Source organism: Bombina bombina, chromosome 1 (assembly GCF_027579735.1).
Source record: "Bombina bombina isolate aBomBom1 chromosome 1, aBomBom1.pri, whole genome shotgun sequence".
Classification (NCBI taxonomy): Eukaryota; Metazoa; Chordata; class Amphibia; order Anura; family Bombinatoridae; genus Bombina; species Bombina bombina.
Window position 1 is genome coordinate 420,399,322 of NC_069499.1, and position 22,911 is coordinate 420,422,232.

The 22,911-nt window shown below is 39.1% G+C and overlaps 1 protein-coding gene across 4 annotated transcripts in view; it reads right to left on the minus strand.

Moving 5' to 3' along the window:
* RBMS1 (RNA binding motif single stranded interacting protein 1) overlaps positions 1–22,911 on the minus strand; it is a 285,859-nt gene that overhangs the window by 25,258 nt on the left and 237,690 nt on the right. For all 4 annotated transcript variants that reach the window (XM_053698355.1, XM_053698359.1, XM_053698354.1 and 1 more), the window contains exon 11: positions 1,549–1,659. In XM_053698355.1, the coding sequence (XP_053554330.1) occupies positions 1,549–1,659 (111 nt within the window). The remainder of the gene's footprint in view (positions 1–1,548; positions 1,660–22,911) is intronic.

The following is a 22,911-nucleotide window of genomic DNA, read 5'->3' on the forward strand; positions in this document are numbered from 1 at the left end:
AAGAAAGAAAGAAAGAAAGAAAGAAAGAAAGAAAGAAAGAAAGAAAGAAAGAGGAAAGAGATAAAGAGGAGAGAGAGGAGAGAGATAAAGAGGAGAGGGAGGAGAGAGAGATAGGAGAGAGAAAGAAAGAAAGAAAGAGAGAGAGAGAGAAAGAAAGAAAGAAAGAAAGAAAGAGAGAAAGAAAGAAAGAGAGAAAGAAAGAAAGAAAGAAAGAAAGAGAGAAAGAAAGAAAGAAAAAGAAAGAAAAAGAAAGAAAGAAAGAGAGGGATTATAGATAGATGATATAAAGATAGATTATATAAGAGCGGAAAAGACAGATAATAAATAGATAGATGATATAGATAGGTGAAACCAAACAAAAGTTCTTTTTTACTTGTATACTTCAAATTCCTACTAGTTTGGAGCAGAGTATAACATTGTAACAAACATTTTTGCATAACTTGCTCAATACAAATGCACTCCCTTGAGCCTACTCTCTGCAGCATAGAATATCTAGAGAACAATGTAAATTTAATAATCGCAATAAAAAGGAACTTTTTTAAATTACATTCTCTTTCTGAATCATGAAAGCTTAATTTTGAGTTTAATTTCCCTTTAAAAGCACCTTTTTGTAGCGTCTCTTCTGTGCACCAGTGTGTGCCGTTAGTGCTGTATTATAAGTTTCTAGCAAAGAGAGCTCCACCCACTCAATACTATGCTGGCTTTTGCCCCTTAATGTCACCTGTGTGTGAACTTCCCTTGCCAGCATACTGGTGTCTGTGGTGTAAAAATATCAGCTAGCTCTAGAGTACAGCCTTGTATTTGTAAGTGAGACACATGAAACCTTAAAGGGACAGTCTAGTCAAAATTAAACTTTCATTATTCAGATAGGACTTGTAATTTTAATCAACTTTCCAATTTTCTTTTATCATCAAATTTGCTTTGTTGTTTTGGTATTCTTAGTTCAAACTAAACCTAGGTAGACTCATATGCTAATTTCTAAGCCCTTAAAGGCCGCCTTGTGTCACATGCTTTTGTATTTGCTTTTCACAATTAGAGACGGATAGTTCATGTGGGCCATATAGATAACACTGTGTTCACGCCTGAGGAGTTATTTAAGATTTAGCACAACACAGTACTAAATGCAAGTCAATGGGTACAGCCATGTGATCAGGGGGCTGTCAGAAGATTACAGAGGTAAAAAGTATATTAATATAACTGTGTTGGTTATGCAAAACTGGAGACTGGAGGTAATAAAGGGATTATGTATCTTTTAAAACAATAAAAATTCTATGGTAGAGTGTCCCTTTAAAACTAACAGCATGCAACAGAGTGTGAGCCACACAGAAATTCAGCTGCAAAACCACTGAGACAGTATGTGGACCACAATGGCGTCATGTTGCTGAGGATATATGTAGCCCTGGTCTAGTATCTTTACACATTTTACCTGCATGTTCCTAAGACAAAATATTTTGCATGATATGATCTGTACATGGCTCCATATGCTTTGTATGCCTTATTGATTGACACAGAATGTTTCTTTTGCACGCTAGTATTATTGTCACCTACCGTTCCACTGCTGCTTAATGAAAGATGACTCATCTGCTGCGCCAGGGGACTGATCATGGATGCGGGCTGTAGTGACATAGTGTGCTCCATGGAAGGAGTTAACACGGCACCCTTACAAAAGAAAAAAGCATCTTGTAAAAAACTGATTCATTAACAAATGAAGTGTTTACTTTGTCAAGAAATTATCAAGAACCCATGTAAAGTAGCAGGAAATAAATAATTATATATGTACTATCAAGCAATTACGTGGCACAATATTTTGTATTAGTTGCTAAGGAGTAGAAGGATGTTTTTTATTTTAATTTTGTACAGAATACAAATCACTTCCTTAACTGTTGAGGTTAGATGAGCAATAGGTGTAAATGACATGCAATAAAACAGCTGCAAGCAACACCGTTAGGCAAAGAAAGAGAACAGAAGGCAAATATAACCCCGCTTGTGCACATGGAGTAATCACTAGTGTTATTCTTTAAGCCAAGATTTAGAACTAACACTCACTGACATAACAGACACCTACTGGGGGGCCACTGCTGCCGATTCTTAGATTTAAACTACTTCATATAAAACAGTGCTGGTGGGAAATATTTAGTTAGAAATGCCTTTTTATTTGCATCTTTTTCTGTTTGTAGCAGAATCATATAAATGTGCTCGGAAAACGCTACTGGTGTTTTAGTGATTAAGACCAATTCCAAGAAATGGTAAAGTAATACAAATTTGCCAACACGTTATAATAGAATATAATAAGGAACACCCAAGATGTCATCCACAGTTGCTAATTTAATCATCTGTAGTTTGTTAGATGTGTTACATTAAAGGGACATTCTAGTCAATGTTAAACTTTCATGATTCAGATAGGAATGCAATTTTAAACAACTTTCCAACGGACTTTTATCATCAAATTTGCTTTGTTTTGTTAGTATTCTTTGTTGAAAGCTCATATGCTAATTTCTAAGCCGTTGAAGGCCGCTTCTTATCCAACATCAGTGCATTTAAGTACTTCAAGGGACATGAAAGCCAAAATGTATTTAATTATTCAGAAAGAGCATACAATTTTAAACAACTTTCCACTTTACACCTATTCTCAAATGTGCTTTATTCTCTTAGTATCCTTTGTTGAAGAAGCAGCAATTAACTACTGGGAGCTAGCTGAACACATTGGGTGAGTCAACGACAAAATGCATATTTGTGCAGCCACCAATAAGATAATAGATAATAGAAGTAAATTGAAAAGATTTTATTCAATATTGAATGCATTATCTGAATCATAAAAAAATGAATTTTAACTTTACTGTCTTTGAATTAGGGGACAAAATAAATTTTAATATTTTATGGCAGTATCACAAAAAGGTATCCATCTTTTTTCTTAATAGAAATTACATATGTTTTCAATCTTCTGTTAATTGATGAGCAATTCTTTGTAATCCCTAGAAAACCATATACCAGGTACAAATCCCCAAATACGAAATTCGAAAATCCAGAATTATTTTTAAATCCAGACTATTTCATCGATATTTTTATTTAAATAACTATTAATAATTAATTCTACTTTCAACTCATAATACGAGTTCAACCAGACGAGCGCAAAAAGCTTACTTCTAGCTCAGTTAACGCCCTCTAGCGGGATCATTAATTAGAGCTCTACTTGTAATCTGGCCCTCTATTATTATAAACATTGCATATTGTGTCACCTCTTAGCAGGGCCACGTATAGCATTAGCGGGGCCCTGGGCAAGACAAATTTGTGGGGTCCCTCAGCCCAGTGCATCTGGAAATCTAGAGATATGTCCCAGCTAGCCTGAACCATGATAACTAGCCTTTTCAGTTATCTTTTTTCACCATACTTCCATTAAAAAAACAATTCCACTGCACATAGACCTTTTCTTTTCTTTAAAGGGACATTATACACTCAATTTTTCTTTGCAAAAATGTTTTATAGATGATCTATTTATATAGCCCATACTTTTTTTTTTATGTATAGTTTTGCTTATTTTTTTAATAGCATATCAGAATCTGTGCATATTATTCTTTATAGTAGTGTCTATTACATGCAGTTATATCAAAATTGGTGTAGACTGTCCCTTTAACTTAATGAACTTCTCATATGTACATTACTTTTACAATAGTCTATGTCATATCACAGAAAAACAAGCTAAATAAACATAAATGTCTAAACGTCAACTAATAGATTTCTGGATTTCCACTTGGTGAACTTTATATTTTTTAAAATAACTATACACATGTGTGTGCTTGTATATATATATATATATATATATATATATACACACATACATCTCAATACTTCAGACTAGCTTGTACACTAAATTTATGATCATTGTTTTATTGATTTACCCACTAAATGCACAAAGTAAATTAAAATAAAATAAATTTGTGTGTCAGCCTCCTGAGTATGCAGGAGCGATGAGTGATGAGTGATTAGTCAAATTCTATGATAAGGCAAACACAAAAAGGATACAGTTATTATTACATATTCAAAAAGTACACAACAGATAATTATTAATTTAGTGATAACATTTTGCTTTTCTAGATTTTTATATTTTAATCTTGTTGAATTACAATTACATGACGAAAAATGCATGTCTGTTAAAAAGTAATTTATGAACATCAAGATTGTGTATTTTTTATAAACAGCGTATGTTACAAGATTAAAAAAAAAAAATGGAAGAAAAAATAAAGGCCTAGAGAGTGTTGAAAAAAATAGAAATACAGAACATTTGACAACTAGATAGTAAGTAGCAACCAAAGGCCTAGATTTAGAGTTGGGCGGTAGCCGTGAAAACCAGCGTTAGAGGCTCCTAACGCTGGTTTTAGGCTACCTCCGGTATTTGGAGTCACTCAAAAAAGAGTCTAACGCTCACTTTTCAGCCGCGACTTTTCCATACCGCAGATCCCCTTACGTAAATTGCGTATCCTATCTTTTCAATGGGATTTTTCTAACTCCGGTATTTAGAGTCGTGTCTGAAGTGAGCGTTAGAATTCTAACGACAAAACTCCAGCCGCAGAAAAAAGTCAGTAGTTAAGAGCTTTCTGGGCTAACGCCGGTTCATAAAGCTCTTAACTACTGTACTCTAAAGTACACTAACACCCATAAACTACCTATGTACCCCTAAACCGAGGTCCCCCCACATCGCGCAACTCGATTAAATTTTTTAACCCCTAATCTGCCGACCGCCACCTACGTTATCCTTATGTACCCCTAATCTGCTGCCCCTAACACCGCCGACCCCTATATTATATTTATTAACCCCTAACCTGCCCCCCACAACGTCGCAGCCAGCTACCTACAATAATTAACCCCTAATCTGCCGACCGCAAAGAGCCGCCACCTACATTATAGCTATGTACCCCTAATCTGCTGCCCCTAACACCGCCGACCCCTATATTATATTTATTAACCCCTAATCTGCCCCCCACAACGTCGCCTCCACCTGCCTATACTTATTAACCCCTAATCTGCCGAGCGGACCGCACCGCTATTATTATAAAGTTATTAACCCCTAATCCGCCTCACTAACCCTATAATAAATAGTATTAACCCCTAATCTGCCCTCCCTAACATCGCCGACACCTAACTTAAATATTAACCCCTAATCTGCCGACTTGAGCTCACCGCTATTCTAATAAATGTATTAACCCCTAAAGCTAAGTCTAACCCTAACACTAACACCCCCCTAAGTTAAATATAATTTTAATCTAACGAAATTAATTAACTCTTATTAAATAAATTATTCCTATTTAAAGCTAAATACTTACCTGTAAAATAAATCCTAATATAGCTACAATATAAATTATAATTATATTATAGCTATTTTAGGATTAATATTTATTTTACAGGTAACTTTGTATTTATTTTAACCAGGTACAATAGCTATTAAATAGTTAAGAACTATTTAATAGCTAAAATAGTTAAAATAATTACAAATTTACCTGTAAAATAAATCCTAACCTAAGTTACAATTAAACCTAATACTACACTATCAATAAATTAATTAAATAAAATACCTACAATTAAACCTAACACTACACTATCAATAAATTAATTAAATACAATACCTACAAATAACTACAATGAAATAAACTAACTAAAGTACAAAAAATAAAAAAGAACTAAGTTACAAAAAATAAAAAAATATTTACAAACATAAGAAAAATATTACCACAATTTTAAACTAATTACACCTACTCTAAGCCCCCTAACAAAATAACAAAGCCCCCCAAAATAAAAAAATGCCCTACCCTATTCTAGATTACTAAAGTTCAAATCTCTTTTACCTTACCAGCCCTGAACAGGGCCCTTTGCGGGGCATGCCCCAAGAAATTCAGCTCTTTTGCCTGTAAAAAAAAACATACAATACCCCCCCCCCCAACATTACAACCCACCACCCACATACCCCTAATCTAACTCAAACCCCACTTAAATAAACCTAACACTAAGCCCCTGAAGATCTCCCTACCTTGTCTTCACCTCACCGGGTTCAGCGATCGGTCCAGAAGAGGGTCCGAAGTCTTGATCCAAGCGGAGCAAGAAGAGGTCCTCCATCCGGTAGAAGTCTTCATCCAAGCGGGGCAGAATAGGTCTTCCATCCGATTGAAGTCTTCATCCAAGCGGGATCTTCTATAGTCATCCATCCGGAGCGGAGCGGCAGCATCCTGAAGACCTCCGACGCGGAACATCCATCCTGGCCGACGACTGAACGACGAATGGCGGTCCCTTTAAATGACGTCATCCAAGATGGCGTCCCTCGAATTCCGATTGGCTGATAGGATTCTATCAGCCAATCGGAATTAAGGTAGGAATATTCTGATTGGCTGATGGAATCAGCCGATCAGAATCAAGTTCAATCCGATTGGCTGATCCAATCAAAATTATAATTTATATTGTAGCTATATTAGGATTTATTTTACAGGTAAGTATTTAGCTTTAAATAGGAATAATTTATTTAATAAGAGTTAATTAATTTCGTTAGATTAAAATTATATTTAACTTAGGGGGGTGTTAGTGTTAGACTTTAGGGGTTAATACATTTATTAGAATAGCGGTGAGCTCAAATCGGCAGATTAGGGGTTAATAATTGAAGTTAGGTGTCGGCGATGTTAGGGAGGGCAGATTAGGGGTTAATACTATTTATTATAGGGTTAGTGAGGCGGATTAGGGGTTAATAACTTTATTATGATAGCGGTGCGGTCCGCTCGGCAGATTAGGGGTTAATAAGTGTAGGCAGGTGGAGGTGACGTTGTGGGGGGCAGATTAGGGGTTAATAAATATAATATAGGGGTCGGCGGTGTTAGGGGCAGCAGATTAGGGGTACATAAGGATAATGTAAGTAGCGGCGGTTTACGGAGCGGCAGATTAGGGGTTAATAATAATATGCAGGCGTTAGCGATAGCGGGGGCGGCAGATTAGGGGTTAATAAGTGTAAGGTTAGGGGTGTTTAGACTCGGGGTACATGTTAGAGTGTTAGGTGCAGACGTAGGAAGTGTTTCCGCATAGCAAACAATGGAGCTGCGTTAGGTTTTTTTTCAGCTCAAACAGCCCCATTGTTTCCTATGGGGGAATCGTGCACAAGCACGTTTTTGAGGCTGGCCGCGTCCGTAAGCAAATCTGGTATCGAGAGTTGAAGCTGCGTTAAATATGCTCTACGCTCCTTTTTTGGAGCCTAACGCAGCCTTTATGTGGACTCTCAATACCAGAGTTATTTTTATGGTGCGGCCAGAAAAAAGCCGGCGTTAGCTTTTCGGGTCGTTACCGACAAAACTCTAAATCTAGCCGAAAGTCTTTCCAGTGAGAAGTAACAAATAAAACATAGGCAATGTGGAAATTCCACTTTAAAAAAAATAAAGTGCAGCCAAAAACAACAGATGCAGGCAGAATATATGGTGGTCTTGAGAAGAAGCTTAATAATGATTTTAACAGTAGCAGGCAAACTGGTATAACAGATGTGAAAGTGAGTGGGCCTGAGGCCAAATACATGAAAGAACAGCAATATTTCTGTGAAAGGTGTACTGAAGATACACGACAAAAGAAGGCACTCATAAGTAACACTTGCATGGCTGTTTAAATAATTATACTGAAAAAGACTACGCTTATTATTTGTTTAATTATGGTGATGTACTCTATTTAACAAACAGAATTATAAGACAAAAAATAATAAGTATTGTATGTATGATAGTATCATCTACAAACCCAACCAAAAATGATGTTGCTGCTAAATAGATATTACTGCAGTGCTCCTTATTACATAAACACTTAGGGAATCATACTTTTATTTATTAGTGTAGTATAAAAGAGCCATAATGGGAAATATGATTAACAGTAGCCCCCAACATTAAGTCATGGCTTAGGCATATCTTGGGGGTGTCTTGTCTGATTGCTTAATTCTTGATTGTAAAAAATCTTTTGTTATTTAATGTATATCTGCCCTCATTGTGAACCTACATTATATTTATTTAATACTCTTATTAAACAGTCAAAAAATAAATACATGTCTGGCATCCCTTGCTCATGGTTTCTCGCTTCAAAATGACATGCAGCAAGGAGAGGAGCAGCCGATCTGGGAGAGTAGAGGGGGTGCTGTGAGGAATTCCACACCCCAGCATCATCTGTTAGTCTGAGCAATATATGCTATGGTGGTGGGGCGCAGATTTCTTATATGTACCGACAACCCAGAAGAAGCCACATGTGATGTAATTGGGGGTGAAATGCACATAGGCTCTGGAAGGTGCCACGGTTCTTAAGCAGCTTGTATGAAGTGTCAGACATCTCCAAATCATGATCACTTGCTTATAAATGATGTGCAGTAAAGAGAGGTGCAGCCGATCTGCGTGTGTAGAGGGAGATGCTGTGAGGAGTCCCACACGCTAGAGCTACCTGTTAGCCTGAGCATTATTCTTATATGCACCTGGCATACTAGAAGTGGAAGCTCTTATGTGTTAAAATAAAATGAGGTGTGTATGCTGCTGTAGTGACCGCCCCGCCTGCTATAGTGCTGCTGGATCAATGAAGCAGGTATTAGCCCTGTGATTTAAGTAATATTTATTGTATCAGGCTTATGTTGTTACTGTGATGACTATAAACTCAATTTATCAATCCAGGGCGGACAGGGGCGGACATATTCGCCCCTGTCCGCCCAAGCTCTCCTCTAGTGGGCACCAATCTACTGCTGAAATTTAACATTGCACGAGAGCGCTAATTTGTGCTTGCGTGCAACCCCGCCCCGGCCTGAGCACAGCCAATCACGCGCGGACAGGAGCTGCCAATTTCCCCGCTCAGATTGAGATTGAAATTCTCCACCTAAGAGGTGGAGAACAGGGTGGGGAAGCAGCGGGTCTGATGACTGCTGCTTGATAAACACTGACTGCAGGTTCTCTTGTGCAAACCTGCCGTCAAAGGGGGGGAGAAGGGATTGATAAATCTAACCCTATGCATATTTGCGGCCATGGTGTTTGCATATTATTTGCCTAGACTCTGAAATTTCTGTTAGCAAGAGGTGTTGCTGCTATCAAGGCACCTTGCCATGACTTTAATCTATTTATGGTGTATACTATCCTACTTTTTGTATGCTTGCACACTATTTGGGTATATATTTTGTATGTAAGGGGGATTTGTTTGTGTCAAACCTATTAAATATGCTGATATTTTTCAATAAACTTAACTAATTATGTGGGTTTTTTTTAAATTTTGGAGTGCTGAATTTCCTTACTTTAACATATTAAGGTATTATCATTTTATAAGCACAACTGTCCTGATACACTCATGATGAGTAGTTAATACCTGGAATGGCCACCCAGCAGAGGTGGTATGGTGTCCCAGCATTGTCAGGGTTAATCTGAAATGTTTTTTTCTTTTTGTGAGCAACATCTGTGTCTGCTGTAGCGTACATTGTACTCCCCCATCCTGCTGTGAGATAAGGAAATTCTAAAGAGGGGCCAGTGGTTATATGTAACAAGGGGTGGGTTTTTGAAAAAATCTAATGGAGAATTACAGATATAGAGGCCAATTTAACAAATGTCTTGCGGACCTGATCCGACAGTGCGGATCAGGTCCGCAAGACATCGCTGAATGCGGAGAGCAATACGCTCACAAGAGCTGCTGGTGCAACGCCGCCCCCTGCAGACTTGCGGCCAATGGGCCGCCAGCAGGGGGTGTCAATCAACCCGATCGTACTTGATCGGGTTGAATTCTGGTGATTCCTGTCCGCCTGCTCAGAGCAGGCGGACAGAGTTATGGAGCAGAGGTCCTTGTGACCGCTGCTCCATAACTTGTGTTTCTGGCGAGTCTGAAGACTCGCCAGAAACACGGCCGTCAAGCCCCGTTCGGAGCTTGATAGATAGGACCCATAGTAATCAGAAAATGAGAAATTGATCAGACCTTCACTATAACCTCAAATGGGACTACATGTGAACAACATCTGAAGGAAGTTCCCAAAAACCTACTGGAAGCTTAGTGATATGTGCATAAGTGTAAGCATTGTGTTTGGTTTATGTCCCATTTTATTTTCAAGAACTGTACATTTGTCTTTTGTCATTAAAATATTAATAATCTAATTCTGTCTTTGTGAATTTAGATACTTTGGAGCCAAAACTCAGAGACAAGGTTGTAATCATGTTACCAAACCCTTAATTGTGTGGGTTACTGGTAAATGTTTAGCATTTGTTTTTCTGAGTATTACTAGAATGTCATTTGGGTTCCCCTGGACACCCTTATCTAAAGTCTGGGGGGGGTGGCAGCATAGTAAATCTGGAGTGGTGTAGGCAGGATTTGGGGGGTTAATTTGATGTCCCTTTAGACTCCATAGTCACAGATGGGCAGATAAGCTTAGCAGTCACATCTTTTGGTTGCCTATATCTACCTAGTACTTATATTATATGTATATATATATATATATATATATATATATATATATATATATATATATATATATATATATATATAGGGGAGGTCATATTACTCATATGCTAAATCACTTGAATGCAGTATAACTGTAAAAAGCTGACAGGAAAATATCACCTGAGCCTCTCTATGTAAAAAAGGAAGATATTTTACCTCACAATCTCCTCAGCTCAGCAGAGTAAGTTCTGTGTAAAAAGTTATACTCAGCTGCTGCCCAGCTGCAGGTAAAAAAAAAATAATGAAGAAATAAACAGCAGCCAATAAGCATCAGCAGTGCTGAGGTCATGAACTCTTTTACTGTGATCTCATGAGATTTCACTTAAAGGGACAGTCAACCATAGAATTGTTATTGTTTTAAAAGATAGATAATCCCTTTATTACCCATTCCCCAGTTTTGCATAACCAACACAGTTATATTAATATACTTTTTACCTCTGTGATTACCTTGTATCTAGGAACCTTCTTCCAGCCCCCTGATCACATGACTGTGACTGTTTATTATCTATTGTCTTAAATTTAGCATTGTTTTGTGCTAGATCTTAAATAACTTTCTGTGCCTGAACACAGTGTTATCTATATGGCCCACGTGTACTTTCTGTCTCTTTGTGTTGAAAAGAGATTTAAAAAGCATGTGATAAGATGCAGCCCTCAAAGGCTTATAAATTAGCATATGAGCCTACCTATGTTTAGTTTAAACTAAGAATACCAAGAGAAAAAAGCAAATTTGATGATAAAAGTAAATTGGAAAGTCGATTAAAATTAAAAGTCCTATGAATAATGAAAGTTTAATTTATACTTGACTGTCCCTTTAACTCTCATGAGATTTCATAGTAAACTTCCTTTAAACTGAATTGGGAAATAACATGAGAGTGCACGAGGCTCAACCCCTTAGCTGTCCCGGGACAGACATACTGATTTGCTGCTTAGAAGTCTTCTACAATGGGATGTGGCTACTGAGGAACTTTTGAGGTAAAATATCTTTCTTTTTTACATAGAGATGTTCAGTTGATATTTTCTAGTCAGCTTTTTACAGATATGCTGCATCACTTTCAAGTGTTTCAACATTTGGGTATTATGGCCCTTTAAATGATAAATTTCTTTCTTTCCGGATATGGTGAGTCCATGGCATATCATCAATTACTTTTGGGAATATCACTCCTGGCCAGCAGGAGGAGGCAAAGAGCACCACAGCAGAGCTGTTAAGTATCACTTACCTTCCAACAACTCCCAGTCATTCGACTGAAGGTAAATGGAGAAAAGAAGCAACACAAGGTGTGGCGGTGCCTGATGTTTCGGCAAAAACACCTGCCTTAAATAAAAAAGGGCCGGGCCATGGACTCACCATATCCGGAAAGAAAGAAATTTATCAGGTAAGCATACATTTTGTTTTCTTTCCTAAGATATGGTGAGGCCACGGCAGATCATCAATTACTGTTGGGAATCAATACCCAAGCCAGAGGACACAGATGATTAGGGAGGAACAAGACAGTTATGCCTAAACAGAAGGCACCACCGCTGGAAGAACCTTTCTCCCAAAAGAAGCTTAGCCAAGGCAAACGTATTGAACTAAAACAATTTGAAAAAAGTATGCAGAGAAGACCAAGTTGCAGTCTTGCAAATCTGTTCCACAGATGCTTCATTCTTGAAAGCCCAGGAAGAAGAAACAGCCCTAGTGGAATGAGCTGTAATTCTCTCAGGAGGCTGCTGACCAGCAGTCTCGTAAACCAGACAGATCATACTCCTCAGCCATAATGAAAGAGAAGTATCCATAGCTTTCAGACCATTGCGTTTCCCAGAGGAGCAAACAAGGCCAAAACCTGGCGAAAATCCTTAGTCTGTAAATAGAACTTCAGAGCATGCACAACATCCAGATTGTGCAGAAAGCGTTCCTTAGAACCAGAGGAATTAGGACATTAAGCTGGAACGACAATTTCCTGATTAATATTCCTCTCCAAAACAACCTTAGGAAGGAAACCTAACTTAGTACAAAGAACCACCTTATCAGCATGAAAAATAAGATAAGGAGAATTACACTGCAGAGAATACCGAAACTCTCCGAGCATAAAAGATAGCAACAAGAAACAAAACCTTCCAAGATAGCCCAAAAGGGGTCCGAGACTTCCAAGCTCAGAACTGGAAAAGGATACACAAATAACAAAGACTATAAGATTACTTCATCCCCTTGCGTCTATGTAAGCAAGCCAGTCGAAGATTAAGACTGAGAATACCCAGAACCATTAAGAGTGGGATCCTCCAGCAACGCCAAAACGTGCCTCAGTAGAACACGAAGGCACGCCATTCTATTACAAAAGGCGCAACATACCTCTGCAGGGACAAAAGAAAACACCGGCCCCCGAAGGTTGACCCCCTGAGGCCTCAGGGGCAGTCACTCCCCCGGAGGGCTGAACTGGACCAGGCAATCCCAGGCCTGACGAGCCCCGGTTAACGGAACACGGACAATATCGTAAGCACACTCCCAGGAGGTGCAGATGTAACAGCGCCAAAGATATGGCCATGCGGAACTATGTCGTAACCTCCAGTGGAAACTGGCCACACTCCATAGAAGGATAAGTAACGTTTGGGTTACCTGCATGTGCAGTAAGAGTTGGTGGTAGGGAACTCGCCTCGTGGGATATAGAATCCCCAGATGCGGATGACTCAGTGGGCACCTGATTACCCGATCCCGAGGAACAGAGCACTCTAAAACGGCATTCGGAACATATTTGATGGGCATGTATCACCCGGGCCAGGATATTGAATAAAACATGGACCAATAAGAAAAATCTAAACAGCACCTTACATCCCCAATGGCTGGGGCATTCACCAGCTCCAGGGAACCAGACACCAGCGGACCATGATTTCTCTTTCGTCCACACGATCAGGAATGCGGAAATGAAGAGTCAAAATGTCGGTCACAAGGCAAAATGTGCAGTCCATGCAAAAGAGCGCCCGACCGTAAAGGCCGCATCACTAGACATAGGCCGTTATGTTCCAAAATAGCCATGAGTCAAAGCAACACTACACAGTAGCAGACAGAATCACATAAACATGATTAAAAACCCCCCTGTTCAATAACCCCCCTCAGGAGATATTAACCCTTGATTCCGAGATACAAAAAGGAGCCTCACCGAGAGCCTATGTTAAAGTTATCCCTGAAAGGTTTAGCCCCTCTCGGATAAACAGTTGTAATTACAATACATACATGATGAAAGTAAAATGAAACGATCTTACCGGAATCTACGTCATGGAACAGGAACACAGCCCTTCAATTGTAACAGATGGTATCATCGCTTCTGCCATGGACTTGAGAGAAAAAAAGCAGGCAGCGAAACTCGTCAACGCTGATTGCTTGTGGAGCTGTTAATATGAGTCCGGATGGTTTCGCAGAAAGACTCTCTCTTTCACCCATGCTATCACTGAGAGGCTGACAGGACTACTTAAAACTCCAGTCCCATGCCGAAGAGTACTACCCTCCATAAGAGACTATCGAAAACTTCTGACACTTCTCTGCCAACCTCCTGGGACGAAAGGCAAAGAATGACTGGGTGATGAGGGAAGTGGGGGATATACTTAAGCCTTTGGCTGGGGTGTCCAGGTTCTGAATTCCCAAAAGTAATGAATGCAGCTGTGGACTCTTTCTATTTATGAAGAAAAACCGAATAGCTTGCTCTCCCGCTCACGATACAATTAAGCAGGACAGACTAGAGCATATCGCATAGCGACAATAACCATAGCAGGCACCAGCACTCCCCAAAATAAAAAGTCCTCTGTTTAGATACTCTTAGGCCAGCTTTAAACCTGGGTTTAACAGGTTATCGCTCTGTTCTCTGCTGGAGAGATTTCTCGCCGTCTTAACAAAAATCATGACAGAAAAAAAATGGCACCCTCAGATTGTCATCTACAATCAATTAACCTCTTTATCTCTAATAAAGGGGAAACAGTCTCTCTCCATAAGTCACATTAAGTGCCTGCTCACTGCCTTAAATAATATCCTAACTAGGATATATGTATGCCCCAATAATAATTTGCAGGAATCCTCTAAAGTGCCACTTTTAAACTCCCAACCTGGGAGATAAACAGCACTTGCATCTAGCCGTCCGGCAGGAGGACAGCTCACCCGGCTTGAAAAGAAGCCACTCCTCACAGGGGCCTGTGTAAGAAGAAAAGACAGAGTAAGCCTACTCTGGTTTCTATACAGGGGCAGAAACATGTTAGAAAAACACAGTGAGGCCCACCCCACAAGTTCCTAAATGCTTGAAAGCCACCACTGCCCTACTGAAGAGACTAACGTGGAGTAGATGAGAGCAAACCTACTCTGACTTTCAAAATAATAAAATCTTGATTGAAGAGAAATAAACAGACATCCAAAATTTCACCTCCTCCTTGCACCGCAGGCAAAGAGAATGACTGGGGATTGTGGGAAGGGAAGTGATACTTAACAGCTCTGCTGTGGTGCTCTTTCCCTCCTCCTGTTGGCCAGGAGTGATATTCCCAACAGTAATTGATGATCTGCCGTGGATTCACCATATCTTAGGAAAGAAAAGGGACAGTAAAGCCCAAATTAAACTTTCATGATTCAGATAGGGCATGTAATTTTAAACAATTTTCCAATTTACTTTTATCATCAAATTCACTATTTCTCTGGGTATTTTGTTGTTAAAGGCTAAACCTAGGCTAGGTAGGATTATAGGCTGATTTCTATCAGCAGTCCACCTCATATATCAGAGTCTGGCTGTGAATAGCCAATAACATGTATTGTTTGTTCATGTGGACAATATATATAACATTGTGCTCACCCCAGTGGAGTTATTTAAGTCAGCACTAATTGATAAGGAGGTCGTCTGCAGAAGCTTAGCTACAAGGTAATTAAAGAGGTAAAAGTGTATTAATATAACAGTGTTGGTTATGCAAAACTGGGGAATAGTAAATAAAGGATTATCTATCTTAACAATAAAATTTTTGGTGTTTACTGTCCCTTTAAGAGGTGATGAAATAAAGATGGAGGATAACAGGTCAAAAGTAGTTTGTGGAAACATCTTTACAAAATAAAAGGTGGTTGAAGGTAGTTATTACAAAAATTGTGACCAAATGTAACAATGGCTGGGATATAAAACTATAATGAAGACACATATTTATGCCTGTACTTCACATAGGAATATCAGGACTTCTGGTTCTTATCTGCAGTCAAAAGGAAGAAAATGCAGAAAGCCAGAAAGAGGTGGATAAAAAATGTATAAATGTAATTAATAAGTATTAATTTGTTATGTAAATTTAAGTGCTAAATAATAATTAGTCAGGCTTGTAGAGGCTTGTCCCCTGAGCCCCTCAGCCCATACAACTATGGGATATACAGCTAACAGAAAGTAAGCAAATGTTTGCAGCAATCTTCAACACTAAGCACTATGCTGACATATTTTGGAACAGTGATAGGCAAGGTGTCCGTGACTAGCCCTTGCAGTGTCTGCCACAACCTTAGTATATCTTTTCTTTCTGATTAAATAATAGGAATAAAAAAAATATGTAGTGTGAATAAAGTTAGTGGCTTGTCAAGAGACTGCTAGCGATATTGGGTGATAAGTTATGGAATAAATAAAGCCTGAGTGAAATACTGGATGTGTATCTGCATCTGTATGATAACACCCAGCTCTATACAAAGACACAGTAGTGACACTGGCATATGCGTATAGCAAGACAAGGGCTGGTTATAGGGTCAGTGGTATCTGCATCAGTATAATAACACCCAACACTATATAATGACACAGTAGTGACACTGGCACATGGGTATAGCCAGAGGAGGGCTGGTTATAGGATCAGTGGTATCTGCATCAGTATAATAACACCCAGCACTATATAATGACACAGTAGTGACACTGGCACATGTGTATAGCCAGACCAGGGCTGGTTATAGGATCAGTGGTATCTGCATCAGTATAATAACACCCAGCACTATATAATGACACAGTAGTGACACTGGCACATGGGTATAGCTAGACAAGGGCTGGTTATAGGGTCAGTGGTATCTGCATCAGTATAATAACACCAAGCACTATACAAAGACACAGTAGTGACACTAGCTCATGGGTATAGCCAGAGGAGGGCTGGTTATAGGATCAGTGGTATCTGCATCAGTATAATAACACCCAGCACTATATAATGTAAATGACACAGTAGTGACACTGGCACATGCGTATAGCTAGACAAGGGCTGGTTATAGGGTCAGTGGTATCCGCATCAGTATAATAACACCCAGCGCTATAAAATGTAAATGACACAGTAGTGACACTGGCACATGCGTATAGCAAGACAAGGGCTGGTTATAGGGTCAGTGGTATCTGCATCAGTATAATAACACCCAGCACTATATAATGACACAGTAGTGACACTGGCACATGCGTATAGCCAGACAAGGGCTGGTTATAGGGTCAGTGGTATCTGCATCAGTATAATAACACCCAGCACTATATAATGACACAGTAGTGACACTGGCACATGCGTATAGCCAGAGGAGGGCTGGTTATAGGATCCGTGGTATCTGCATCAGTATAATAACACCCAGCTCTATACAAAGACACAGTAGTGACACTGGCACATGCGTATAGCCAGACAAGGGCTGGTTATAGGGTCAGTGGTATCTGCATCAGTATAATAACACCCAGCACTATATAATGACACAGTAGTGACACTGGCTCATGGGTATAGCCAGACAAGGGCTGGTTATAGGGTCAGTGGTATCCGCATCAGTATAATAACACCCAGCGCTATAAAATGTAAATGACACAGTAGTGACACTGGCATATGCGTATAGCAAGACAAGGGCTGGTTATAGGGTCAGTGGTATCCGCATCAGTATAATAACACCCAGCGCTATAAAATGTAAATGACACAGTAGTGACACTGGCACATGCGTATAGCCAGAGGAGGGCTGGTTATAGGGTCAGTGGTATCTGCATCAGTATAATAACACCCAGCACTATATAATGACACAGTAGTGACACTGGCACATGCGTATAGCCAGAGGAGGGCTGGTTATAGGGTCAGTGGTATCTGCATCAGTATAATAACACCCAGCGCTATAAAATGTTTTTAATTTCAAATGTACCTTGGTGTCCTTCACTAAAGTCTGTACTTTGGAAAATGTTCGCCACAATCTTTGTCTGTGCCTATTCCTGTTTTGGAATGATTTAAAAATCTTTTACTTTGTATACAATTTCTCACACAGGCGCAAGAAACATGGGAATACAACTATTATTCCCAAAATCTAATGATTCATGCCAATTATCCATTTCAAACTACTTCTACAAATCAGGTGCTAAAGACGAAAGAAATTTACATTTTATTCAGTTCCCTTTCTTTCCCCTGAAGATTGCAAAACTAGAAAGTCTTTCTGTGAATGAATTTGTTGCTCAATACTCTGCATCATTAGCCATGAGATGGAAAATGAAGCCAAAATACTTAATGAAGTGAAAATTACAAAGAAGTGCCAAGAAACAGCCTTAGGAAAGAACAGCAAATAAACACAAACTGGGATTAACAAGAACTAGTAACTGGATGTGACTAATCAGGAGACAGAGGAAGAAAGAACTTGAGAAATATTTGACAGAATGTAAAGTCTGCCTTTTTTCATACAGTTTTCTTGTTTAAATTGCAAATGATACCACTTTCAGAATTCAGTTTGTTAATATGAACATTGCAGTCATAATTTCTATAGAGAGGGTACAATAAAAAAAAAAAGTATCTCAGCCAGATTACGAGTTTTGAGCACTATAGGGAAATTAACGACCGCAGCATTTTCGGCGGTATTTCACCTTCCTATAGCGCTGGTATTACGAGTATAAAAAAAAGCTGGTGTTTGCGGGCAATATGGCAGCGTTGAGCTCCATACCGCACACAAATACCAGCGCTGCTTTGAGCTGCTGTTACGTGCTCGTACACAATTTCCCCATAGACAACAATGGGGAGATCCGGCTAAAAAAAGCCTAACACCTGTAATCACGGAGCGTAAAACCCTGTAACGCAGCCCCATTGATGTCTATGGGGAAATTTTTTTTTATGTTTAAACCTAACACCCTAACATAAACCCGGAGTCTAAACACCCCTAATCTGCTGCCCCCAACATCGCCGCACCTAACTACACTTATTAACCCCTAATCTGTTGCCCCCAATGTCGCTGCCACCTAACTACACTTATTAACCCCTAATCTGCTGCCCCCAATGTCGCCCTCACTATACTAAAGTTATTAACCCCTAAACCTAACCGTAAGCCTAACCTTAACGTAACCCTAACCGTAACACCCACTAACTTTAACATAATTCCAATCAGCCAATAGAACGCAAGCTCAATACTATTGGCTGATTGGATCAGCCAATAGGATTAAAGCTCAATCCTATTGGCTGATCCAATCAGCCAATAGGATTTTTTACCCTTTAATTCCTATTGGCTGATAATCGGAATTTAAGGGACGTCATCTTGGATGACATCCCCTTAAAGGGAACCTTCAGTGTACGGCTGGGACCGTATGAAGAGGATGCTCCGCGCCGGATGTCTTGAAAATGGAGCCGCTCCGCACCAGAAGGATGAAGATAGAAGATGCCGTCTGGATGAAGACTTCTTGCCGCTTGGATGAAGACTTCTCCCGACTTTGTTGAGGACTTCTTGCCGCGTGGATGAGGACTTCGCCGGCTGGATGAGGATGGATGTCCGGTCTTCCAAAACTGTAAGTGGATCTTCGGGGGTTAGTGTTAGGTTTTATTAAGGGTTTTTTGGGTGGGTTTTATTTTTAGCTTAGGGTTTGGGGATGTAAAAGAGCTGAATGCCCTTTTAAGGGCAATGCATAGCTTAGGTTTTTTAGATAGAATTTTATTTGGGGGGTTGGTTGTGTGGGTGGTGGGTTTTACTGTTGGGGGGGATGTTTTTATTTGCCAGGTAAAAGAGCTGATATCTTTGGGGCAATGCCCCGCAAAAGGCAATTTTAAGGGCTATTGGCAGTTTAGTTTAGGCTAGGGGTTTTATTATTGGGGGGGGGGGGGGGCTTTTTTATTTTGATAGAGCTATTAGATTAGGAATAATTAGTTTAAATATTTGATCATTTCTTTTTTATTTTGTGTAATTTAGTGTTTATTTGTTTTTTGTAATTAAGTTAATTGTATTTGATTAATGTAATTTATTTAATTTTAGTGTAATGTTAGGTTTTACTGTAAAAAGTTTTTATTTTACAGGTAAATTTGTATTTATTTTAACTAGGTAGTTAGTAAATAATTTACTAACTAGTCTACCTAGTTAAAATAAATACAAACTTTCCATGTGAAATAAAAATAAAATATAAGCTAGATACAATATATCTATTAGTTATATTGTAGCTAGCTTAGGTTTTATTTTACAGGCAAGTATTTATTTAGTTTTAAATAGGAATAATTAAAGTATTAATTGAAATATTTATTTGGAATTACTTTAATTATGTTAAAGTTAGTGGGTGTTAGGGTTACGTTAGGGTTAGATTTAGGGTTAGGTTTAGGGGTTAATAACTTTAGTATAGTGGCGGCGACATTGGGGCAGCAGATTCAGAGTTAATAAGTGTAGTTAGGTGGCGATTTTGGGGGCAGCAGATTAGGGGTTAATAACAGTAATGTAGAATGCGGAGATGTTAGGGACAGCAGATTAAGGGTTAATAAGTGTATGTAGGTGGCGACAACATTGGGGGCAGCAGATTAGGGGTTAATAATATTTAATAATATTTAACTAGTGTTTGCGATGCAAGAGTGCGGCGGTTTAGGAGTAAATATGTTTATTATAGTGGCGGCAATGTCCGGAGCAGCAGATTAGGGGTTAATAATTTTATATTAGTGTTTGCGATGCGGGAGGGCCTAGGTTTAGGGGCTAATAGGTAGTTTATGGGTGTTAGTGTACTTTGTAACACTTTAGTTATGAGTTTTATGGTACAGTTTTGTAACGTAAAACTCATAACTACTGACTTTCAGGTGGCGGTACACATCTTGTAGTTATAGGCTGTACCGCTCACTTTTTGGCCTCCCAGGCAAACTCGTAATACCGGCGCTGTGGAAGTCCCATCGAAAAAGGACTTTTTTTTTTTAAAGTACGTTGCGTGACGGCCAAAAAGGTGTGCGGTACAGCTATACCTACAACACCTGTAATACCAGCGGTAGTGAAAAAGAGCTATAACAATGCTTTTTCACTCATAACGCACAACTCGTAATCTAGCTGTCTATTTGTATGTGTTAATTAAAATTGGCACCTGTTTATGAGAGCATACCGAGGTATGCTCGAAAGCAAGCACATGTTGAAAACTACATGTGTACTACATAGATTACATGATTAGAAACACTGCTACTATATAATGCTCTAGACACATGCAAACTCCTGAACCTACCTCAGTATGCTGTCATGGAAAAGAGCTAAGTTTTAAAAAGAATTCCAAAAGAAAGATGTACATTTGATAGGAGAAAAAAAGACTGAATTATCAAAATTATATAATTTGTCATTTGAACAAGTGGGACCCTGGCCCATTTACTAGAGACTAATTTTAGAAAGAAATATACTATCACCTTCTTACCAAACTATATGGTAACTATCAAGGTGATCCCGTCTTTAAGTCATGGTTGCTCCTAAGAGATGACATCAGCTGTGACACCAAGGGCTCGATCACATATTGGCGATGTGCGCAATAACGATCGTCGTCAATTTTTAGTCTAATCGAGCGATCACATACCAGGCGCAGCAGACAAGTTACGCGCTTATATTTTACACGGCTTGCACATTTTTTACTCCCATAAACTAACATAGAACTGACGTTGCCAGTCAGTATCACATATGCAGCCCAAAGACTTACGCTTGCAGAATAGAGATATTTTACTAATTTTTCACCTTGTCACACATAGGCAGGCGCAAACACCTAAAGCATGCTCAATATCAACCCTTAAACCATCATCCCCCCCACATCACAATCACTAATAAAAGTTAGCTCCTCAACTACCATCTCCCCACAACTCAAATACTTAACATATTAACCCCTAAACCGCCATAAAAAGCAAAAAATAAGCCGCTACCGAGAAACAGTAAATGAAGACTTTATTCCATGGTTAAAAAAAAGACACAAATACACAAAGGAGAGGACTCGTCTTACGCGTTTCACGCCGCAACAAGGCGCTTACTCATAGACACAGAGCACAAGTAAAAAGCCGTTACATTTAAAAGTCAAAAACGCCATCCTCACAACGCAAAATACCAAATAAAACTATTAACCCATAAACCGCCACCCCCCACAAGACAAAGTACCTAATAAAACTATTAACCCCTAAACCGCCACACCCCGACAATGCAAACACCTAATTAACCTATTAACCCTAAAACTGCCAACCCCACAACGCAAAGTATCTATTTTATTCAAAGTCCAATCAGCCAATAGGATGTAAGCAGCTCTCATCCTATTGGCTGATTTGAATTTTTCAGCCAATAGGAATGTAAGGGTACTCCTATATAAAAGGGATACCTCGCATTCATGCATCTTCAGTGTGAAGCTAGAAACCGCATGAAGAGGACCTCAGTGTCGCCGATGACCTCCGCGACTCCCCCCGATATGTCAACTGAGATATATATATCAATATACTATATAAGGATAAGCACCAAAAATAGATATTAGATATAATGAATGTAGGAAGTGCTCGAGACTAGGGTAAACTCCTACCACATTACCCCCCAAAATATTATGAATATATATAAATGCCTCCGCACTACACAATGTCAAACATTGTAAAGTCACAATGCAATCCAAATGAAATGAAAATAAATTTTAATGAAAGAAAATAAATGAACAAAACTAAAATCTAAAGCATAGACAAACAAAGATGCAAAATAAACAAACAAAACATAAAAAGCACACTGGGCGTCCCCAGTAAAAAGAGAACAAAGAGTGGATGTCAGTCCAAACTCCAGAGTAAATAAACAATCCCATCAATTTATGCAATTTATGTAATATGTAGGTAATTTGAAGAAAGTCGTGGGTATCAAGTGAGATGCAAGCAAAAAAGCAAATAGACATATACAGTGAACCGGCACTCCAGGACCAAGGTCCGCCAGTAAGTGATAACACTGTTATCACTTACTGGCGGACCTTGGTCCTGGAGTGCCGGTTCACTGTATATGTCTATGCTTGGTCACACTGTGAATACACATAGCAATATATTTGGGGCCAACTGAATATACGTATCAACATTATGCATATTACGTTGCATGAACTGCATTGCATGAACTGCCTCATTTCCTTGCTAGTGCTTAAATACTGTATCCAAATCACGCTGGTAGACCTGCATGAACAGTTACATATGTTTTGTTGCAACTGTGGAAAGTTACATACAGCAACATATCTGTGGCAATACCAAACATATGTATCAATACAACGCAAATTACGCTGCATGAATTGCATTGCATGAACTGTTTTCATC